Genomic DNA, 21,015 nt, shown 5'->3' with positions numbered 1-21,015 from the left:
ATAAGCAAGCAGTCTTGTTGGCAACTTGACCCGTATAAAAATACATTTTATACGAAGATGTAAATTCGGTAAGACTCCCTCGGAATTTCAGTCGCTTACTAAATATGGTGTAACTTAGAACGTTTTTTACATGTTTCAAACTAGAATTTAACGTTTAGATATAACTACTGAACTAAACCTTTGTATTTCCTTCACCTTGGAAGCATGTAGGTACCCTCTTATTCATAAAAATATATGAAGTTATGAAAAGCTCATAAAGAGTTTTGTTTCTTTCACTCCTTAGCGAAATGTAAAAGAGAAAGCATATTTAAGTATTTTTTTAACTAAAATAGGTTTATAGTGTTTATGAATAAGAGGGCTACTGTATAAAATCACGAAGATAATCAAGTCATACTTTCAAATATTTTTCACAAATACTAATTTACTCTTATTAAAGCTTAAAAACATTACAACCAGACTGAAACATATTCTCATAACAATACAGAAAATCCCACAGCATGGAAATCCGTACTCCATAACAGTAAACAAACGTTGGTATCAATATAATAAGTCCAAGATACCCTGACTCTCCCTTTCTCTCCTGTTGTTGTTTTTATTTGAATTCGCGAAACAAATAAATGTTGAAGGTGAATGTTTAAATGTTTCTGACCAAACGGTTGTAATGCTGGTATAAATGTATTGAGGAAATAAGGGCTGCCAGCTGTTGCTTCTTTGTGTTTCGTTTATTAAATTAAGCGTAAACTGTACAAACAACCGATTTATTATATGAGTATATTATTTACTTAGGTGTTCAGGTACACAAATAATGTACGTGATAATATGTTTTAAGTGGCAAAAAAAATGACAGTTTGTTTAGAATGAAAGCAACAATTATTTGTCTATTTGCTAAATCAAGTATTACGATTTGATCCTTGTGATATTAAAAGTGGTGACTACGATAAACAGTATCATTATTGGCCTGCATCCATGCATAAAGTGGCATCAAATAAGAACATTTGTATCGCAGGAATATAGTTCTTAGTTAGTAGTAGTAGTAGTTAGTTTAGGACTTAGTTCGTCGTAAAAAGCCTATATGGGAGTGACAAGAGCAACAGTTATACAAACAATCTAGCATCAACTTCAGCATCAAGCCATGTTTACGCGTAACTCACCAACGTTTTCAACCGAAAAAAATTCTACAAACAAAATAGACAAAACCAGCCCTACAACTGACAGACGGTATCCAAAGAAACGGAACACGAATTGACATGACCTTATTTCGCCGACAGAAGATTGTATAGAAAGGCAGCAGTAATAAGGAAAACGTAATAATTCTTTTACTACCCGCTTCAGAAAACATAAAACGACTAGTGGTTTCGTGTAGCTTCACTTGTTATAATAGACTATTGTTATATTTAATAGTCTTGCCAAATGTCTCCAAGGAGACATACTGGAGATCTGTATTCCTCTTTTGATGTAATTTAGGAGTCAAGTATGTAATTATAATTTAATTTACTTTATCTAGGGATTTCTAGAATTGCTGAAAAAGATATTTCGTTTCTGTTGACTTCCTATTGAAATATATGAATTAAATATATGATTTGTGTGTATGCTGTTAAATAAACAAATATCTATTTATTGCTAGACCAACATATACGATTCGAATTTAGGTTTACTAATAAGTGATGACAAAATTAGGTGTAAAGATTAAAGCAATATTTTGAACTTAGTGTTTTAAGAATTTAAGTCAAACCCCTAGCTCCATATCCTCTACATTCATTTATATAAAACATTTTCATCAATTTCTCCTAAACTAATAAACGAAAGTTATAATAATTCTGAAAAACAATAAAGAAGTTAGTCCTACGAAAATCTCATTTAGAAGAAGAAGGACATAAGTAATTACTTTATTCCGACGACAATGGACCGCAAATATATTATGTTAGGGAATATAATAACTTGCTCTGTTGTTATTATATTTGGAGACAATCGTGGGACGACTCTTTGTCTTTTGTACATATATTCTATTTTGTTGGTAATATTCGTTTGATGGAAGGAACTATTTGAGAGTCCATTTGCCTAGGGACTGCGTTCTATATATACAAATTACTGAAGAGAAAAAGAAATTTATTTTTCTGCTATGTCATCCGTACTATAAGGTTTTATATAAGGATAAAGTAAAATATCCTTAGATCCGATAATATCATTAGTAACATTTTTAACACTACACAAACCATGAAACGAAATTCCTGAAAAGGGAATTCCGTTTCATGTTTCATCACAAAAAAACGCAATTAAAAACATTCTTAAGAAGGAAAAAAATCCATATCACAAACATTATTTGCTTCAACTCAATTTTTATTTGCTATTTATAGTTTAACTAATTAAACTACACATAGAATTAGCTATAAAATCCATACTAATATTACAAATGCGAAAGTAACTCTGTCTGTCTGTCTGTCTGCTACTCAATCACGCCTAAACTACTGAACCAATTTGCATGAAATTTGGTATGGAGATATTTTGATACCCGAGAAAGGACATAGGCTACTTTTACCCCGGGAAAATGATGCATTTCCCGGGAAAATTCAGGTGGCGACCGAAGTCGCGAATAATCAATATTATAATGACATTGAATTAACAAAATTCCGTTGTCATGGCAACTGTTTTAATGGCGGATATGCCTTAGCGCAACTTCGTTATAATAAGAGATATAAATAATTTTGAGAATATTTTTCGTGAAAAAAAAGCATAATATATTTTTTATCATCACGCTACGACCAATAGGAGCAGAGTAACATTTAAAAGTGTTACAAAAGCTCTTATGTGACGCAAGCGAAGTTGCGTGGGTCAGCTAGTAAGCTATAAACGGTATCACTAGACAACTTAAACACAAAAGGCTTGAGTTATATCTATTAGATAACACGGACAATACACATCGGAACCTTTTGCAATGGATTTATCTGATCAGTTTTATAAAGGTAGACTATTCAGTACAACTAGTGCAGTACACTATATCTAAACGTTACTTTTCTGAGGAGGGAGACAGAGTTGGTAGAGATAAAAAAAACATTGTCTGTCAAGACCAAGCATAAACACGTGGCTTATAATTTGATTGTTCAATTTACGTTAAAAAGTAAGAATGCAATGTTGAAAGAGTTACTTATGCTATCACTTATTACACGAGCCCTTTCAAAGAGATTATAATCTGTTTGGAAATTGCGATTCCAACCAAAAAAGCCAGTAAGCAATCGGTCGCCCGTAGTAAATTTTCATTATCAACCTGTCAAACGAGCCACGGCTTTCAATAAACAGATATTTTGTATAGAATTTGCGGGTACCTTATAAATGATGAATTGTTCATTGTCCGCAATGAAGCGGGTTGACAGAGATAAAGTGACAGATCTAGACTTTTCAATATATCTACGTCGTAAACGAGAAAATAGTCTATTGTTACGCCGCTAGAAAAATGAGGGTAGCCAGTGCGGGCAGTTTGAGGGCCGCTGAATTATGTAATGGAATTCGTTGGGATTTGGTAGAGTCAGCGCCAATGAATAAATGTTAGTAGCTTGGAGTTTAGGTATCTTTAAGGACAAGTTTAGCCCCTATAAATAAGATTGGACTTATTACTGGCATTAGCACTTGCAAAAAAGTTTAGAAAATATGTTTTTGCCTAAATATTTTCTCAATTGTGATGAACAATTAACATTCAACGTAGGATATTTAAAAAATCTTGTCAATATAGCTGTTTAGATTTTTGTCCTGATTAACAATTTAATATTTCTTGTTAATAAAATGACCCATATTTTCCATTCACCATTGAAAATGACCCAAATTCCTTCGGATAGTTAACATACTTCCACTTGAATGTAACCCAACCCTCATTGGATCGCCAGAACTGGACGCACAGCAGAAAAACCGATAAATTATACCTATTTCATGGAACGTTTAATATTGGCTATTAGCTGGAAAACTGGTCAATGACTGAACAAACGGGTGGAGGCTAATGGTAAATTGTTACGAATAATCGGTTTGTCTAGCTCGAGTTGATAAAAGGTTTTCGTTTAAAGAATCTTGTGGGAAGTGTTATTTTTTAATTTCGAAGTTATGAAATTATAATTACTTTTCTGTTTATCCAGTCTACTTCTATCCATTGCGAGAACAGGTGTCTTGATCATTGTGTCACTATGGCTGAATTTGTGCCAATTTCATCTAAGGATGTTATCCGGTTAAATTGTTAGTGGTTTTCCCAGCGTGCTACGTTCATTCCTCCTAAGGTCACAAACTATCTCCATCTTCTGTTGAACCACTATCCAAGAGTCTTCCCTATTTTTATTTTCAATGAGTGTTGGCAGCTACAGACTTATAATTCCCAGACTTATCTGGTGTACGGAGTCAGCCCGTCCTCTATGTTCCGTGATTTTTCAACACACTTTGAAAATAAAAGTACAAATTCTGAATCCGGCACTCCCTACTCATCTATCTAGCAAGCTAGTTTCAATCTTCCCCCAACTAAAACTGTTCAGAAATCTATCAAAACCACACACTATTTACCACGTCTCGTAACCGAACGCAACAGGTACAGTATCCGTAGCCTCAACACAATTCCCGTACATAAAATGGCAACGGTAATTAACTCGCCTTGGCCGGCACGTGCCGATGAGGCTGATCGATATTACACTTGTGTGAGTGCACTGATCTGATCATATTGTGTGAGAGTGTACGTGTATGTGTGTGTGTGTGTGTGTGTGTGTGTGGAGAGGGGGGGGGGGAGAAAATTAACATGTTTATTTAGTTTTATGATTGGATATAGAAAAAACGTTTTAATGAATATTTGAAGCAGTCAGGCTAAATACTATTGATTGGTAAATCTGTAGCGTGTGCACCAAATTAGAAGATATTCAGGGTATATAGCTAACTTTGGTAACATAAATTTGTGATCTATGTTGGTTATTCGCAGTGCTTGTGAATGCGAAATATCAATACTTACCAGTTATTATCTTGATTGGTTTGCAAGATCGCATCATTTTCAAATAAATAGGTGTACGTTACATGCTCATAGAAGTTCCGCGAGTCGGATAGATATAACTTCATCAACATTTTCTACGAAAACTGTTTACTGAAGTCTATCACTAACAAATTTTCCTAGAAAGGCAGGGTAGGATAACTAGAACAGAGCTCTTACGCGAACTTTATAACCATAACATAGAACCACTGGAAAAAAATATCTGCAAGTTCATTTCTCTGACACAAAGCAGTAGAAACAAAACGTGTTGAAATTCCATACCTAGAAAATACATTATAATGAACCAAATTATTACTTAAGCAGTTTCCTTTCGCGGAACTCTGCATAAAGGCTTTATACACGGAAGAGGCAAGAACAAAACGTAATTTGAAACACAGCAACCTATTTTTTTTTTATTATTCTTTCTTTTTTTATAAAGACAACTCCCGCATTTAGAATTGCTCTTATGTCGCGGGAACTTTGACAAACGGACACAAAGCACGACCAGACCCGAAAAAAATATTGTGGATCGCACAAATAATCACTCCGTGTGGGAATATAACCGACGATCTCCCGACGCAATGGTATTGGCGTGGCGACCTAAACCACTCATCCACGGAGGCAGTCAAAAACATTAAAAAGCTTTAAAACAAAGCTTTGAGGATTAAACTTTCTGCTTTGTTTAGATAAGGGGTAGTCTCGACAATTCAAAGTACAGTCGAAGTCAATAAAGTCGCTACACCTTTTGTTCGTTAAGCAAACTTTGTTGATACAGGGCGTGTTCCTTTCAGAGAATCTGTATACGTCTTTTTATACTTTTTAAATGTTTATTTAAGTAGCATTACTTAAATAAACTTTTTGAAACAGAAAAACAATGATAAAAGACATCGTTATCGAAGTTAATTAAATCAAAAACGATAAATATGTTTACCATTCTTAATACTAAAATAAAGTGGCTTTTTCTGGTCTCTGCTTACCCATATGGGATGACGTGATTTTATTGTGTGTTAATACTTAGGGAAAAACCAGTAAGCCCCGTTTTATTTTATAAAAACTTACAGAAGTAAGCTAATAGCTACATTTTCGCTATATTGCTGCATTTTTGCTACATTCTAACAAAAACATCAACATTTTCATTTCAGCTTATACTCTAACTAGCTAACACTCTGTAAAGTTACATCAACCTACGCTTGTATGTACTGTTTGTTTTGGTATAAAAAAAGAAAAGCGAAGAAGCGGAAAATGGAAAGAAAGGGAGGAAAAATGTGTAATAATTTGAAAGCAAATATTTTTATTTCGGATCTCAGTCTATTATGTTTCGTGACAGTATCAATAAAAGGAAAGCCATAGTCGTGAGCCGAGATATTTATACTTGTTTGCGGAAAACGTTGAAATAAACAATTAATTTTGTTTAAATATAAGTTTTTATTTCAATTAATTTATTTTTCGGTCGGTAACTTTATCGGCTTGAAAAGATTTCCAAGGAAAAAATATATACTTATGTTAATCTATCTTATAAACTGTGTATTTCAAATTCATCTGAATCCTTTGAATATTTTCATCATCATTGAGTAACTAGCATCTATCCAGATATTCTTACATCGAGTCAACGTCATTAAACCAAATATCCTAACATCCCATGATTTAGAAATACTGTAAATGACTGCCACACTTTTTTGAAAAATAACATACTTCTTTTGAGCTGCTACCATCCAGAGTAATGGGCCATCAATCAACTTAATCCTATAACTTTTAAGAACTTTATGATGAGGGTATTAAAAACATGACTCAGGTTAAATTATAGCCCAAAAAATATCCGTGAAAAAATATTAATCGTGGAAAAAAAAGAATAATCCCGAAATAGATTGTTAGATGTATAATAGAATTTATATGCATATTATGCCAATTTGCAAATGGCTACCAAAACAGAAAACAAGTACTCAAAACATTATGTAAAACACACTTGCAAAATGATTCGCAAGAGCAACGTAATAGTCAAATTAAATAATCTAACACACTAAAAAGTATACAATTAGAAATAACCAATTCAAAACAATTACCTCGTTTAATGTGAAACATGTAATAGTAATAATGCAGTAGAAATATTGGCTAATTTATAATTTTTACCGTCTAAAAGATTACATAAGAATATTGAACAGCTATTACATTCAAGTAATTCTAATTTACGGAATACATTCCCTGAAATGTCACATGACGTCATAGGTTATAAGGTTTCATAGCCACCTATGACGTAACTAGACTCCACTCTTCTTTGACGCATTTTTACAAAACCACCTTATATTTATTTGATCAAGCGCACATCACCTAATGAACACTTCTGCTAGCACATTCCTGCATCGAATAATATACGAACATTAGGTTAATTCCCTCTAATTCCTACCAAAACATAAATACGGACTTGAACCCGTATAATTCCTGTACAATCTAACACATCTCTGTCACACATAAATTTTAATTCCCAACATTCATTCACGGTAATATGAAAAACGGCTTCACAATCGGGTCACATAATTTTACAGCCGTTTATAGCTCATAAAAAGTGTATTTCCAACGTTTACGACTTCCATTCGCGATAGACACCTACCGTTGTGATTGGGTGTTTTGAATCGCACATGCAAAACAGAATTGATTCCGTTCTGATAGTGTAAAGTATGTGTTCGTGTAAGTTATAGCGTTATGGTTGATATTTTACACATTTACTGAATACTATTGTATTGTAATCATAATTTGTTTAAGTTACGTGTCTGTATTTTGAGATTATTTTGTTTAGCTTTTTGGCAATCCTCAATAATAACACAGTACTAAATAAAATAAATCCAAAATATTTTTATGTAGCATTTTATCGACTGCTAAGTAACCATGTTGAAACAAGAATCTGTCTGAATATTGACTGAAGTCCAGTCATGAGACATGTACTTACAAAGGCTCTATAGAATATTAATGATAACAATAAAGTTCTCCTAGCTGATAAATGGCTTCGGTGGCCAGTTTTATTGAAACCGGCTTATGATATTAAAACAATACAAGAATAATGACAAAAATGTTATCAGTTTTGTCATGTATACAATAGTAAGTATATAGATTTCCAAAATATACATTTGTTCAGACTATTTGCCGCGTACTGTGCCGACTTTTGTCATTGGCCGTACAAGTAGAATTGCAGATCGTACTTGACATTCTGTTTCTGCATTTGCCTACAATTCTATGATCAAAGCAAATTGTATGCATTTGATGTCAGCATTCAGTTTGCTTGTAGCAGATCAAATGACAAAGCGATCATTTATCTGATTGCAATACAGTAGAGTACGAGTACGTGCGCTTTTTGATCGGTAACACATGTGTAAATGTACTGGTATCTAATGAGTCAAAGATAGAATTATGGGTACAATTTTTTTAAAGCTATCTTGAGCTGTTAATTTCTGGATTGATAAATTAACCACGGAACCATGGCCGATACAAGTTTTTAAGTAGCAATTTTATTTCTGTAAGAAAAGTAAATAATCAGCTCTCACCCCGAATTTCACAATTTCATTACAAATATTATAACAGGCTAAATCGCTAAACTCATTATGATGAAATTAAGCATACATATATTTTTTTATGCTACTTAAGGTGGCAAACAAGCACGTTCCTTGCCTAATAAGCTGTTACCAGCAATTAAGATATGTGGAGACTCGGAGCGAAATTTAAGCTACTAGGTATTTTTACAAAATTGTAATTACACCTGTGACATTTAACAATTGTCACAATCTCCATTGAAGTAACACAAAAATTCACCCCACATTACTAACACGAAACCCGTACATTACATATACCTTTTTAATAATACATGCTGATAATCACGTAAAAACCATTCATTTCAGGTAGCCAATGCAAGCCGGTAGCCGGTTATTGAATTAAGGGTTGGGTTCGTAAAAAGCCGGGCTATTTCGGGAGGGGTGTACAAGATCTCAGTGAAAACGATCAGGACGTACGGCTGAATGAATTTTGTTATGATCAAAGAATTTTCATATTATTGGAGGTTTTAAACAAGTGAATCGGTTGGCGATTTTAGGCAGTTATTTACTGTTGAGTACATGACCAGAACACCTGTGAATTCGAGTGGGTTGAAAGAATTTTGTTGCATTTTTACAGGGCCAATAAGTAAAGAATAACGCGGTTTGGACAGCAAACGAAAAAAAAATTTTGAGAAACTAGACCCCTTTTAAATCTACATAATATTATAGCTTTAGTACAGATAAGGATTCGTTATCAATACTTATGGAGCCTCTTAAATGGGAACGTCTTTACATTTAACGAAGCTGACCATCTCGATTACCGTTAAACCGTCTTATAAGGATCGGAATCAAATGTTGCTTACCTTGCTGATCGTATACAAATGATCAATCAATTAACGACTAATAAATAAAACAAAAACACACTACATAATTACGTGAACCGTAAAAAAACCTTAAATATTACTAAATTTTCTTGCCAGGATTTCTGTCGCAACATAACACGTTACAGTGACAGAGAAAACGCCAGATTAACTTAAACCAGTGCCGCTTCAGTACTCAGTTAGTAAACCAAATTTTGGGAGTTGTTATCCTTTAATCAAAGTAATTACACACAGACCGACATCCGCTAGGAGCCTTCAACAAAGTTCTACCACCAAACTGAGCAAGTTTCGTTTGTTCCAAACTTTCAACTTAAAGGCCTTCGGGTTAAATTTTAACGAGAAAATTGCTAAACAAAGGAAACACTTCATCTAACTATGTGATGTAGGTTTAGTTTATAAATTTCTAAGTTTATAAATAAGTTCGAGACTAATAAAATATGTATTTTATTTTCAATAACCAATAGCGATTGTAATAAAACCTTGCATACCTAAAAAATGTTTAATATATGTCAAGTTCCCAACCCGCACTTAGCAAGCGTGGTTGACTCAAAGCCTAACCTTCTCCTTCAAGATGGCAATGATTGCCCAGCAGTAAAAGGGTTAAAAAAATTGCGGCTCTATTTTTTACTTATCGAGATAAGTAATAAACTAGTATAGGGAGGTATATAGGGCATTTTCCTCAAAATACTAAAATTCTTAACCAGAAATAAACGTGAGGCGAATAGAGAAAGCGATCATCCCACAAAGAAAAGTTCCACAAAGAATTACGAATTGTGTAGTAGAAATTTTGTTTGTACTGTCTGCCACGAGACAGACTGTGGATATCTACATTAAAAATAAATCGAATTCCCTAGTTTAGAACAAATTTTCTTCGGCATAGACGTCCGGTTTCACTACTTAACTATAAGTTACTTACTACTGAATAGCTTACGATAATTAACAGACGTGACAGTTTAAAAAAAAACATATGCTATCGTTTATCTACAAGATAGATAATCTGACACTTCTCTTTAGGCTGTTAAACTTGCCCTACAACTCCTAAACGTACCTTCAAAATTAATTCACAACACCAGAAACACAAACAATTTGTAACTTCATATTTATGAGTACAAACACATGTAGCTCTCCATCTTGACATGTGATTCATACGAACATTATGAATAATTCCCTCGGCTACCGCACAAAGGGAAACTGACAACCAATTTGGCATAATACATGTATAATACATATTGATAAATAACAGAACATTGTATTTCTCTGATGGATTAAGGAAAGATGACACCGACATACGTAGGAGTATGTAGTGGATCTTAACATTTGGATATTTTTTGTAAAAAAAATGTAGCTTTCGTGACGGTAAAGAGTTCTTTAAAATGTGTCTAAGCTGGTTACGACTTGACAGTGATCGAAGAGCTAGCAAAGATTCCATTTCCCCAGGTTAGCAACCTAAAGATAGCCAATAAGTCTAGAAATTTAACTGAACTATGAGACATACCTACACCAGCGTATGATACTAGTTCTTTAGGTCTTCATGTCATTATCCAATAACCAAATAATAGACTGATTGTAAGTAAAAAATAGTAACAATTCATTATGTGCGTGCAAGTCGCGAGAGTTTAAAAAGATTAGTATAAAAACTAGATCATTACGTTTCAACACGATAAGTCATTTGGCTACAAGGATCTCATCTTTCAAAGTATCTCCTCCTAAATAACAATTCAATTTTGTCATGTCATATCACAAATACAATTTGTCATGGGCAACAAATAAATTAGCATCCTCCAAATACCAAGAACATCTAACAAGTCCAATTAATACAAAGCGCAGATTCCTCTAAGATTTGATGTTGAACGACAAACTAGAGGCAAACTTGGCTAACTTGGCAATGCTTGGCAATACTTGGCAGTACTTGGCATGTACCAAGTGCTCGTTGCCGGCTCGAGTCAGGTGCGGTAAATTAATTACGCGTGGCCGGGTAACCGCATTTCCTTCATAGCCTGACTGAGATAACGAACATACATGGAACATACGTGTATCATGTATCAGGTACAAATTATTGAACATATGTGATTTATATGAGGCAAAAATTCTCATGGAAAAAACAAACGCATAAATGTAACTATTTGTGAAAACGGAAAAATAAATTCTTTAGCGCGATTTTCTACAGTCGGTACTGTAAAATATACTGTCAAAATAGTTCCTACGAAGCCTGTTAGAAGCGCTGATCAGATTTTCATACAAAATTTTTCGATAGCCGGTAGACGATAATGATAGAGAATTGAGCTACAGTAGTCTACAATTTAGACATTCGGGACCTATAGTTTTTTTTCGTGTTGAGTGAAAGCTTACCGCTTACAGATATGTGATACAAAATCTGCATTATATTTAGGTATTTTTTGTTATTTTTGCAATCTGCTACCAAAAGAATTCTTTCGACAATATTTAGCCAGCTGGGGAGAATTCTTATCACGTCCCAATAAACCACGGGACGGAGCAACAGTTTACTTTAAAATCATTTTATGGTAACACGATTGCGCCTCAGGTACAAACCAACTAACTTATTAATTCTCCAACAGCCCTATTGTTGACCTTTTGCCTAATAAGGGAGAAATAGTAAATTTCCCTCTCACTATCGCGAAATTATATTGAATAGAAAGTGTACTGTGATTGTCTCAGATGATTCAAACAGTTACCGCTTTTACGCTATTAAAGTTTGCAATTCCAATCAAGTAGTTGATAATACTTTTGACGTTATATTTCAGTTTACTGAATCTAACATGTATTTTACCTTGGATTCGCAAGTCAACTGGTGACTCAAACAATCTAAGAGGAAAATTTTGTTGCACGCAAAAAAAGAAGTGTTTTATTTTCATATTTATTTCACAATATAATAACACTGAGAAAAAATACTAGGTATGAACAATGTGGAAATGCTGTCACAAGCTTGCTAGCCACTAAACAAGACTGCTAACAATGTATCTATTATTTATTACTTTAAATCCTTTACAATAATAAAAAATAAAACAAAAAACCACAACTGGCTAACAAATGGCTTTCAACCACATCCTTCACAACATATCAATATAGATAATAACCATTATCAGGTGTCTTATATTCGACCGACCCCATATTCTAACCCCGTTGAACTTCGCCCCGGCAACCCTGTTATTTAACACCTAAATATAAATCAGAAGCTTCGTGTTTACGGTTGAAAAACTTTCCATAAATAGAAAATAAACAAAGATAAACCTTTCTGAAATAATATTTCATAATGACTTATCCCTTTTTAAATATCTGTCAGTTGTAAAACCGTCTCGGAAGAGTATACGAGAAACATACAAACAAGAATCGATGAATTTAACTGTCTACAGATAACATAACAGTGTAAATACGAGTAGATTTCCTACTGAAAGAATAAAACGACTAGCAATCTGTTGTCAGATGTCGCTGACTGACCCCTCGTTTCTGAGGTACATTTCTGAGGCTCATATAAACATGACAATTTGAATAGATAAACTACCACTGAATGTGCCTCAGAAACCGGGTATTAATAAAGTAGCCATTCTGGTAATTTTTTATCCGTGTTTCGTATTCGCTATTTCTCACATATTCTCAAAGAAACGAAGAAATGTTTTGGTTATTGATTTAATCTTAGCATAGCTATGTAGTATAATTTTAAGAAGAGCTGCTGCTAACCTCGGTTATAAGAATAACCTTAACCATTGCGTAGAAAACCGAATTCAGATTCAATGAAAGCAAACGACCAACTAACAAAGTACTAAAATTTTCTAATATACTTATTACTATTTCCAGCTACGTATTCAAATTAACATCTAAAGCTGTGTATAGAATAAAATGTGGAAGTTTCAAGTGCCATCGACCGTCGGGCATCATTGAGGATTCATCTGCAGTCAAGATACACTTGCCATCAAAGCATATCGCTCAAGCATTCCGATGTTTTCGCTCAGTCTTAAGAGATACAACACATTGGCATTCGCCAATGTGTTGCCAAGAAAATACATTCGGTTTTTCTATATCCCACTCGTGTAGGCTAATGGGTAATTTTTAAAGTGACGAATTTTAAAGTAATGATATATCAGGATGTCTTAATATTTTTAGTTAAAACGTAGACTTAAACATTTAAGAAGAAGTTAATTTTATTCCCATCTTCCAGATATAAGTACGTTTAATAAGGTTTCATTAAAAAAATATATAATTATAACTTAGATCTAGACTTTTGTAAGCCCTATGCTGAGAATCTCCTACAGTAACATGACATTCTCGTGCAATTCGCCAATGTATTCGTACTCTTTTATAAAACGTGGTTGTTTATAAAGTGAGAGACCTTTCATTTCCACTGCGAAGCTTAATATAGCACCGCATTTAAGTATTCCTTTTGTTTCCATCTCCATGGCGGATTTGTTTCTTTGAAATCAACCCTGATATTATACTCCTTCATTTGGCTTTGAGTTTTAGGCTGCGGTTGGTCAAATTTATCTCTTAACAGTAGGATATTCTGGTTTTGGAAATGTGTAATTTTTGAGCCTTTTGAGAGCTTTAAAAAAAGCCGCTGTAAACGGTGATAGATTATTTGCAACTTACATAGGGAAAACAGTCTTATCGGTCGAGAAATAGGGAGAGTTTGGAAGGAAGGAATGCAGTATTACTTTCCTTTTTACTAATCTTTAACTTCGGTAAACAAAAACAGAGATCTAGAAGAAATTAACATTTTGTAGAGTCCCAGTTTTTCTAGTTATCTTTCTTACTAAACTTAGTTTATCAATACAATTCAATCTATGCAATATAGGCTACATACATATTTTTCAAAGTCAGTTCAAGTCTTAAATACATATGTACATAGCTATGGTACTGCTATCAATATTTACCCATAATCAAACAAATGCGTTCAATCTCTCTCAATGCTTCGAGCAATAAGATAACTGTAACATTAGAATCTCAGTAGCAAGGCATAATAAACATAAAGTTAACGTTTATTGTACTGCTAATAACCGTTAAGCCCATGTACTGTTTACTTCTTATATTAATTCCAATCTGTAAGGTCTTTTCGAACAATATGAACGGGAAAATCCGAGGGTTTTAATAGTAAAAATTGCGGACCCATGCAACTAACGTGTAAATAGATTTTAGGCTCTAATGTTTAATAAATTATCTAAATCAAAACGTTCGTAAACTTCCATATTACTACTTTTTACACCAAAACGAGTCAAATCAGTCCAGCCCTTTTTAAATATTATTTTTTCTTATACATTATATTTAAAAACTCCCGAAAAATAGTTACTTCAGTAGTTTAAGAGAACTAAATGTAATTATCTCGAAAATTAAAAAGGTACCTGAACACTAAACACAGCAAAAGTGAAGCCTGAAAACGAGTCTCATTATTTTACAAAAATTCAACAACAAACTTGTTGCTTTCCATTTTCTCTTACTCATCTGCATGAGGTCACAAAACAATGCACTATACAGATAGTAAAACAGAAACAACGCACCCTTGAAGAAATGAACCCGCTGTATGTGACTATGTGACCTACATCTGCGTCACAGTACTGTCTGTGAAACAATCACCTTGTTTTTGACACCTTTCTGTGCCTGTGTTTGTTTGCAAAATACAGGGTTTTAATTAAAACCTTTTTTAGGGTCTGATTAAACAAAATCAACAGTACAACTGTTGATTTTGTTTAGTGAAAACATACTGTGGATTATTTAATTTGTTAGCCTGGCTAAGTCTCTAAATGAGAGACTAATAAGATACTATTGCCGAAGAACATAGATTCTAAAAAACACAGGGTCCGAATATTTAGCTCGCTTTATCTTAGACATATTAGGTAAACTTTTATTAAAATCATTTCTTTAAAGGAAGCTTACGTATAGTAAGAAAAAATGAATGGTTAAAAGATTTGTTTTAAAATCGTACAACGAGCAACACTAATAATATAAGTAAAAACAAAATAATAAAAAATAAGCACTAAGCTAAACGACGGCAACCAAAAATCACTGTTCCTAAACAAAATTCGGTGAAAAAGATATCTCACTAATAAAATTCCTCTTCACGCAACATCACACTTTCCATACTCAAATCTGTAGCAGACATTCAGACAAGATCTGACGTTATCATAGCAGATCAGATAAAAAACTGACCCTAAACAGTATCGTGGTTTATCGGCATGCGTTACGATGACCAAGTGAAAGTCATGGGATGGGCACTCACACAGCAAATCAAAATACACCTTGTATCTCAGAATTTAGAGCTTCATTTCGTGTGTGAATAAGTGTTGCCAGTGATAGGTGATACCAGACAAATATTATACAATATTGAGTAATATGTTCACGGCAATTAGTCAGTTACTTTACTGTTTATTTCAGTCGTGAAAGAAAGGAGGATAATGTGACAAAATTCAATAAAAGTCCTTAAGAACTACGCGACACTCTCTTGTTTTTGTATGACTCCAATACTGTAGGTTAATGGGTGATGTTAGACAGCCGTCATGAATTTGGTTATACTGGTACCTTACATTGCCAATGCCTAATTGTTTTGATAAAATAGTAGTAAAATAGGGACTCAAGTCCTAACCCCTCCCTCATTACGAGAGGAGACCCTTGCCTAGCAGTGGGACGTTAATGAGTTAAATATATTATTTTATTTTAGTAGTATAGTTTGCAGTGTAAAGCAAGAAAACCTGAAAAATTATAAAACATCCAGCCAGGGCAGTATGCGCGGGCAACCTAAATTAATCATAATAAAAGAGAAATAAATGATAAGACAAGATAACAGCACAAAGTATACACACCTGTATTTTATTGTTTTACTTATAAAACCTTGAAAATGATAGTACAATTTAAAGAGATAGTTTTTTACAGCAAATTCAGCTACGTATTTCAACTATAACTTGCACATGAATAACACAGATTCCTAAACGCTTGTAAATAAAATAACATTGTTACTCATACTCATACATAATTCAGTTTATTTCCTCGAATTTGATTAACACTAAGGTTAAGAGTTCAGACTCAGTGTTCATCAAGATTCATACGCATATTTTTAATTCGCGGAAGAAAAGAGTTAGGTCCTAATTACAATGTCTATTTGGTAACTGTTTGCGCGTATTTAACTAGGAAAACTGTATAGCGATTATATCTATTGTGCAAGATCTAAAAATCGAGTCACAATAACAACACAGACACAGGTTTACAAGATTCTATAAATATTCACACGACCGTCACACAAACAACAGCATAAAAATAATCTACACAATACTAACTCGTTCCAAATTGATACAAGATAATAAAAAGAGCGAAATTACAAGTGGAAAGAAAAATAACTTCATAAGATTTAATTAAATATTATCGTCTGCTTTGCCAGGGTGAACTTTGACAAATTGTACATAACTAAGATTTTTCCAAGGTATCGCTCAATTTACCCGTGGAATTAATGGCATGGATACCGCATAAGAATCCATTCAGTTTGAGTTTGTTACGAACAGAGTCAAACAGACGCTACGGGTGACTTTATTTTATAATATGAATCGATAAACGGAACCTTCCTTTATAAATACGTTTTAAACAAAATACAATCAAGAAAATCAGCCATCTCGATATCTAAAATACCTACCAAATGATGCTCATAGATTACATTGTTTAAAATACAATTGATTAATTAAAAGTTGAATGCCCTCCACGTAACTTCATTAATTACAATTGATAAAAATGGCATCTGCACAGATAATATCGATATGTCGGATGTAAGGGCATTAACTAATTTTTTACGAGAATTGGGCTATGAATATTTTACCCGTATAAAGACATTTATGATACACCACCTCTAAAACTTTTAGATACGTAGTTCTTGCTATAGCTCCAGATTTTACGCATGAAAAGACTATTATGATGATCACCCATTATTTTTTTTGCTACGTCTAGGTACTTGCTATAACTCCAGAATTTACTCATGAATTAAACCTACCCAAATATTTAACGCCAATGGAACTAACCACTTACACATAATGAATCATTCTCTCACATAATAATGCATGCAAATTGTAAAGAATATTATTGCTTAGGGCAAAACAGTCACTCTTATTCTAATTCCTATAGTAAAATAAAATGGCGACCTTTTACACACATTCACCATGAAACACCATTCCCAATATACAGTCGATACAACAAACTATCACGTATTCGTAAACCGTTGACATTTAGAAGGTGTAATCGTGGGAACTCACGGCAGATGCTTCAATCAATCAAAACTTACTTTCACTGAGGTAGGTACTCATTGTACAATGTACATCTTCCGCGAAATGATACTACAGTATCTGGGTTTTTGTGATTTTAATGAGCACTTGATAAGGGAAATTGTTGTAGTCTTGAGACAATATCACTTGAGTTTATGAAGACTTTTTTTACACATACAGTCATATTTGGCGTAGCTATTGGACTTCTTAAAATAATCATAAGCGATTTAGCTAGACATTGAGTCAGCTCAACGATATGCGGAATTCTAATGAAGCATTTTTACTTTGGATTAGATTGAGACAGAATTGTTTTATTAAGATTAAGGTTGTTCTTAGCCTGAATTGTTTTCTAAAAGCAATAATAATAGCTATGCGCTTTTAGATATTTTAATTCCGAATATTTTGAACAAGTTCGTAAAGAATCCCCTTGTCTCGAAAACATACTATCACAGCGTCTAAAGCAAATGGATTTAAAATATTTACTTATGTCGTATTTAGTACATAATATGATGCAATATACTTCATGTAACAATAATAAACACCTAGGTGGATATTCTAAAAGCCAATAAAATTAGAAAACACAGCGCCAAAGCCGTGTTGTTTTCTATTTAGCATAATTTATTCTCGAACGAGAAGTCGAAGGATATTTTTTCCGGAATCTTTGAGAAAAAATGGTATAACATTTGCAAGACAATGTTTAAAACATTAAGTTGTCTGAAAGTTTTAATTGGATGTGACGTTACGCTTAAACTTTGAAAGTATAGGCAGAAGTGACGAAAGAAGAAATATCTTCATACTGTTCTTAATAATATTGAATTACGAAACTTTAGCAGACTTGTTTGGACGTAAGCATATTGTTCACACCGGCTGGGTGAAATATGATAGGATCATAGACACATTTACCAGATACAATTACTGGTCGCAGTTGCTACTACACTCAAATTATTGGTAATACTTTGAGTATTAATATGCGTTGCGTCGATACATTTCAAAAACGTCTCACAGCAATGCAAGACAAGCGTCGTAGATATTAGCAGTGCGTCGTTTCAACAGACGTTTTGTGGCCTAGCCCTAAAGCCCTGACTAAAATAATGATCTGCAGCTCGATTATCTGCTACTATCGACTACTGACAACCAGCTTGTCATCGAGAAATTTTGTATGAAAGGATCAGCGCCTCTGTAGTACATTTTAAATGTCACAATGTCGATACTCGACAGTACCGACTGTAGAGAATCGCGCTACTGATTTTAATTTGTCTCTTTCCAGGTGGCATCACATCATTCTCCGTGATGTTGAACGCGGCGATCCACGTGCTCATGTACACCTACTACCTATTCTCCGCGGAAGGCAGTCCGGGAGTAAAGGCTTTTCTTAACAAGTACAAGAAATGGCTCACTGTGGTGCAGATGGTTAGTATTACTTTGTTATTACAGGTCGTTATTTGAAAGGACCATTGTGGATATTGGAATATAAAGATATTCTAAAAATAATGATGTCTTATATACAGTTATGAAAATTAATGCATGCTTTTAGTCTATCAAATTGAGTGAAGTAATCGCATATCTGTATGCAACAAAAAACGTCAATAACAAGTTTTTTTATTTAAATTTCATGTACAGTAGTGGACTACTTAATTTATCTGTCAAATGATACAATATACCAAATACTGCAAACCAGTACATCCAAATAAATAGATTAATTTAGAAAAATGATCTAATTTATCAAAGTTATCACCTACATAGATAACAGTATTATAGGGGCTAGAATAATCAACTAATTTGCATTTAACTATCAACATCTTTGAACTAGATATTTAGTGATTTGCATGTATAATGTGGAGTAATTGATAAGCTCTCAATACATAGGATGGCTAAGTATATTATGTGACATGCTATTATATTATGAAGGTACCTGAATATGAATATAGAATGAGAGAGTTTTGGTCTTAAGATTTTATAAAATATTCTTATTCATTAATAATTTGTTATTCATACCAACTTTATCAAGGACTCTTAATTTGCCTATTAAAGCAACAATATACCTTTGTGGGTTTCCCTTGATCAGCATTATTGGTACCAAAGTGCATGGCATTGTTTAATCAGCATTTCAATCGCGATTATGCAATAAATAACATGGAACTTAAGTTGATAAAAGATTTTTTTTATTTTCCCTCAATTATTAATATGTCTCAGTTTCTATAGAAATAATGTATCTATTTATAGCCACTCTCTGGATATAAGCATAAATAAGGATTATCTATTTGTAAGAATAAACAATAGATATTATTATCAGTCAGTTGGTTGTGTCACAGATAATATTATCAAGACTTGTATACATACTAATAAGCAAGAAGTGTGTTTGTTTGTTTATCTATCTTGTGTAAGTAGTACAACATATAAAGTTTGTAAGAGCTAACAATGAGCCAAATTGACAATTATTAAGTTTGTTTTGCAGAAGAATGTGAATTGCTACACTGTTTACAAGGAAAAAAATACAGTGCCCTCCTTTAGATAATAGTAAAGCTTATTTACTATTTTATTATTTATAATTTGTGCCTGGACCCCGGGAAAGGCTGCAGCCCCTGCTACATAGTACCTTTATCATGGAAGAATATTATACTAATATAATCTACATCTTCAAATTAAATCCAGAGACATAAAGTAGCGATAAATAATATATTTTTCTTCATAAATTACCGATATCAAAGAAAAGGTTAATATAATTTTCTTACTTACAGGTGCAATTCACAACAATGTTAATATACTCATCGCAAGTATTTCTACCAAGCTGCAACGCACCGACCGGTATCACATACTTGTATTTTCCAAATGTTATTTTCATATACTATATGTTTTACGACTTCTATAAAAAGAACTACTTAAAGAAGAATGAGCAAAATGGTGTTCAGAAAATAAAATAAATGTAAAAAATATATGTGTGGTTAATAGTAGTCTTTGTATAAAAAGTTTGGTAATAAATTATAAACATAATTAATAAATTGTTACAATATTTTGTGTTTTATTAACCTATTATTGTAACCTTCCTGCTTAATATGAATGCCTCCTACATCTTATTACTTAATTAGATTTGATATTAATCATTTTCAGCACTTGTGCTTATTAATGACACCAATTTAAATTAAGTCTGAATTTTAATTTAGTTTCTTGACAGATTATCCGCACATAGTTTATCAAAAATGGCAAACTATTCTTCAGACAAAATTATCCTATAATAATGATATAAGTAACTCACAATATTTATACAATACATAGACATCTCTGAATGTACCAAACCAGGTATTAGGTCAGCATCTTGTAGTGATATATTAGTTTAATTTACTACAGGAAATATCCTAAGTATTTATATGCAAAGTGAGTCCCATCTG

The 21,015-nt window shown here is 33.2% G+C and overlaps 2 protein-coding genes across 2 annotated transcripts in view; one reads left to right on the top strand and one right to left on the bottom strand.

The window, feature by feature from the left end:
* LOC142980163 (very long chain fatty acid elongase 7-like) overlaps positions 1-20,550 on the top strand; it is a 40,348-nt gene extending 19,798 nt beyond the window's left edge. Inside the window, exons 4-5 of the mRNA XM_076125494.1 lie at positions 18,897-19,039; positions 20,368-20,550. Of these exons, the coding sequence (XP_075981609.1) occupies positions 18,897-19,039; positions 20,368-20,550 (326 nt within the window). The remainder of the gene's footprint in view (positions 1-18,896; positions 19,040-20,367) is intronic.
* The window catches only part of LOC142980227 (oxysterol-binding protein-related protein 9), a 117,648-nt gene that overhangs the window by 95,834 nt on the left and 799 nt on the right, over positions 1-21,015 (bottom strand). The window lies entirely within an intron of this gene.

Source organism: Anticarsia gemmatalis, chromosome 17, assembly GCF_050436995.1.
Source record: "Anticarsia gemmatalis isolate Benzon Research Colony breed Stoneville strain chromosome 17, ilAntGemm2 primary, whole genome shotgun sequence".
Classification (NCBI taxonomy): Eukaryota; Metazoa; Arthropoda; class Insecta; order Lepidoptera; family Erebidae; genus Anticarsia; species Anticarsia gemmatalis.
This window is presented reverse-complemented; position numbering and strand designations above follow the sequence as displayed.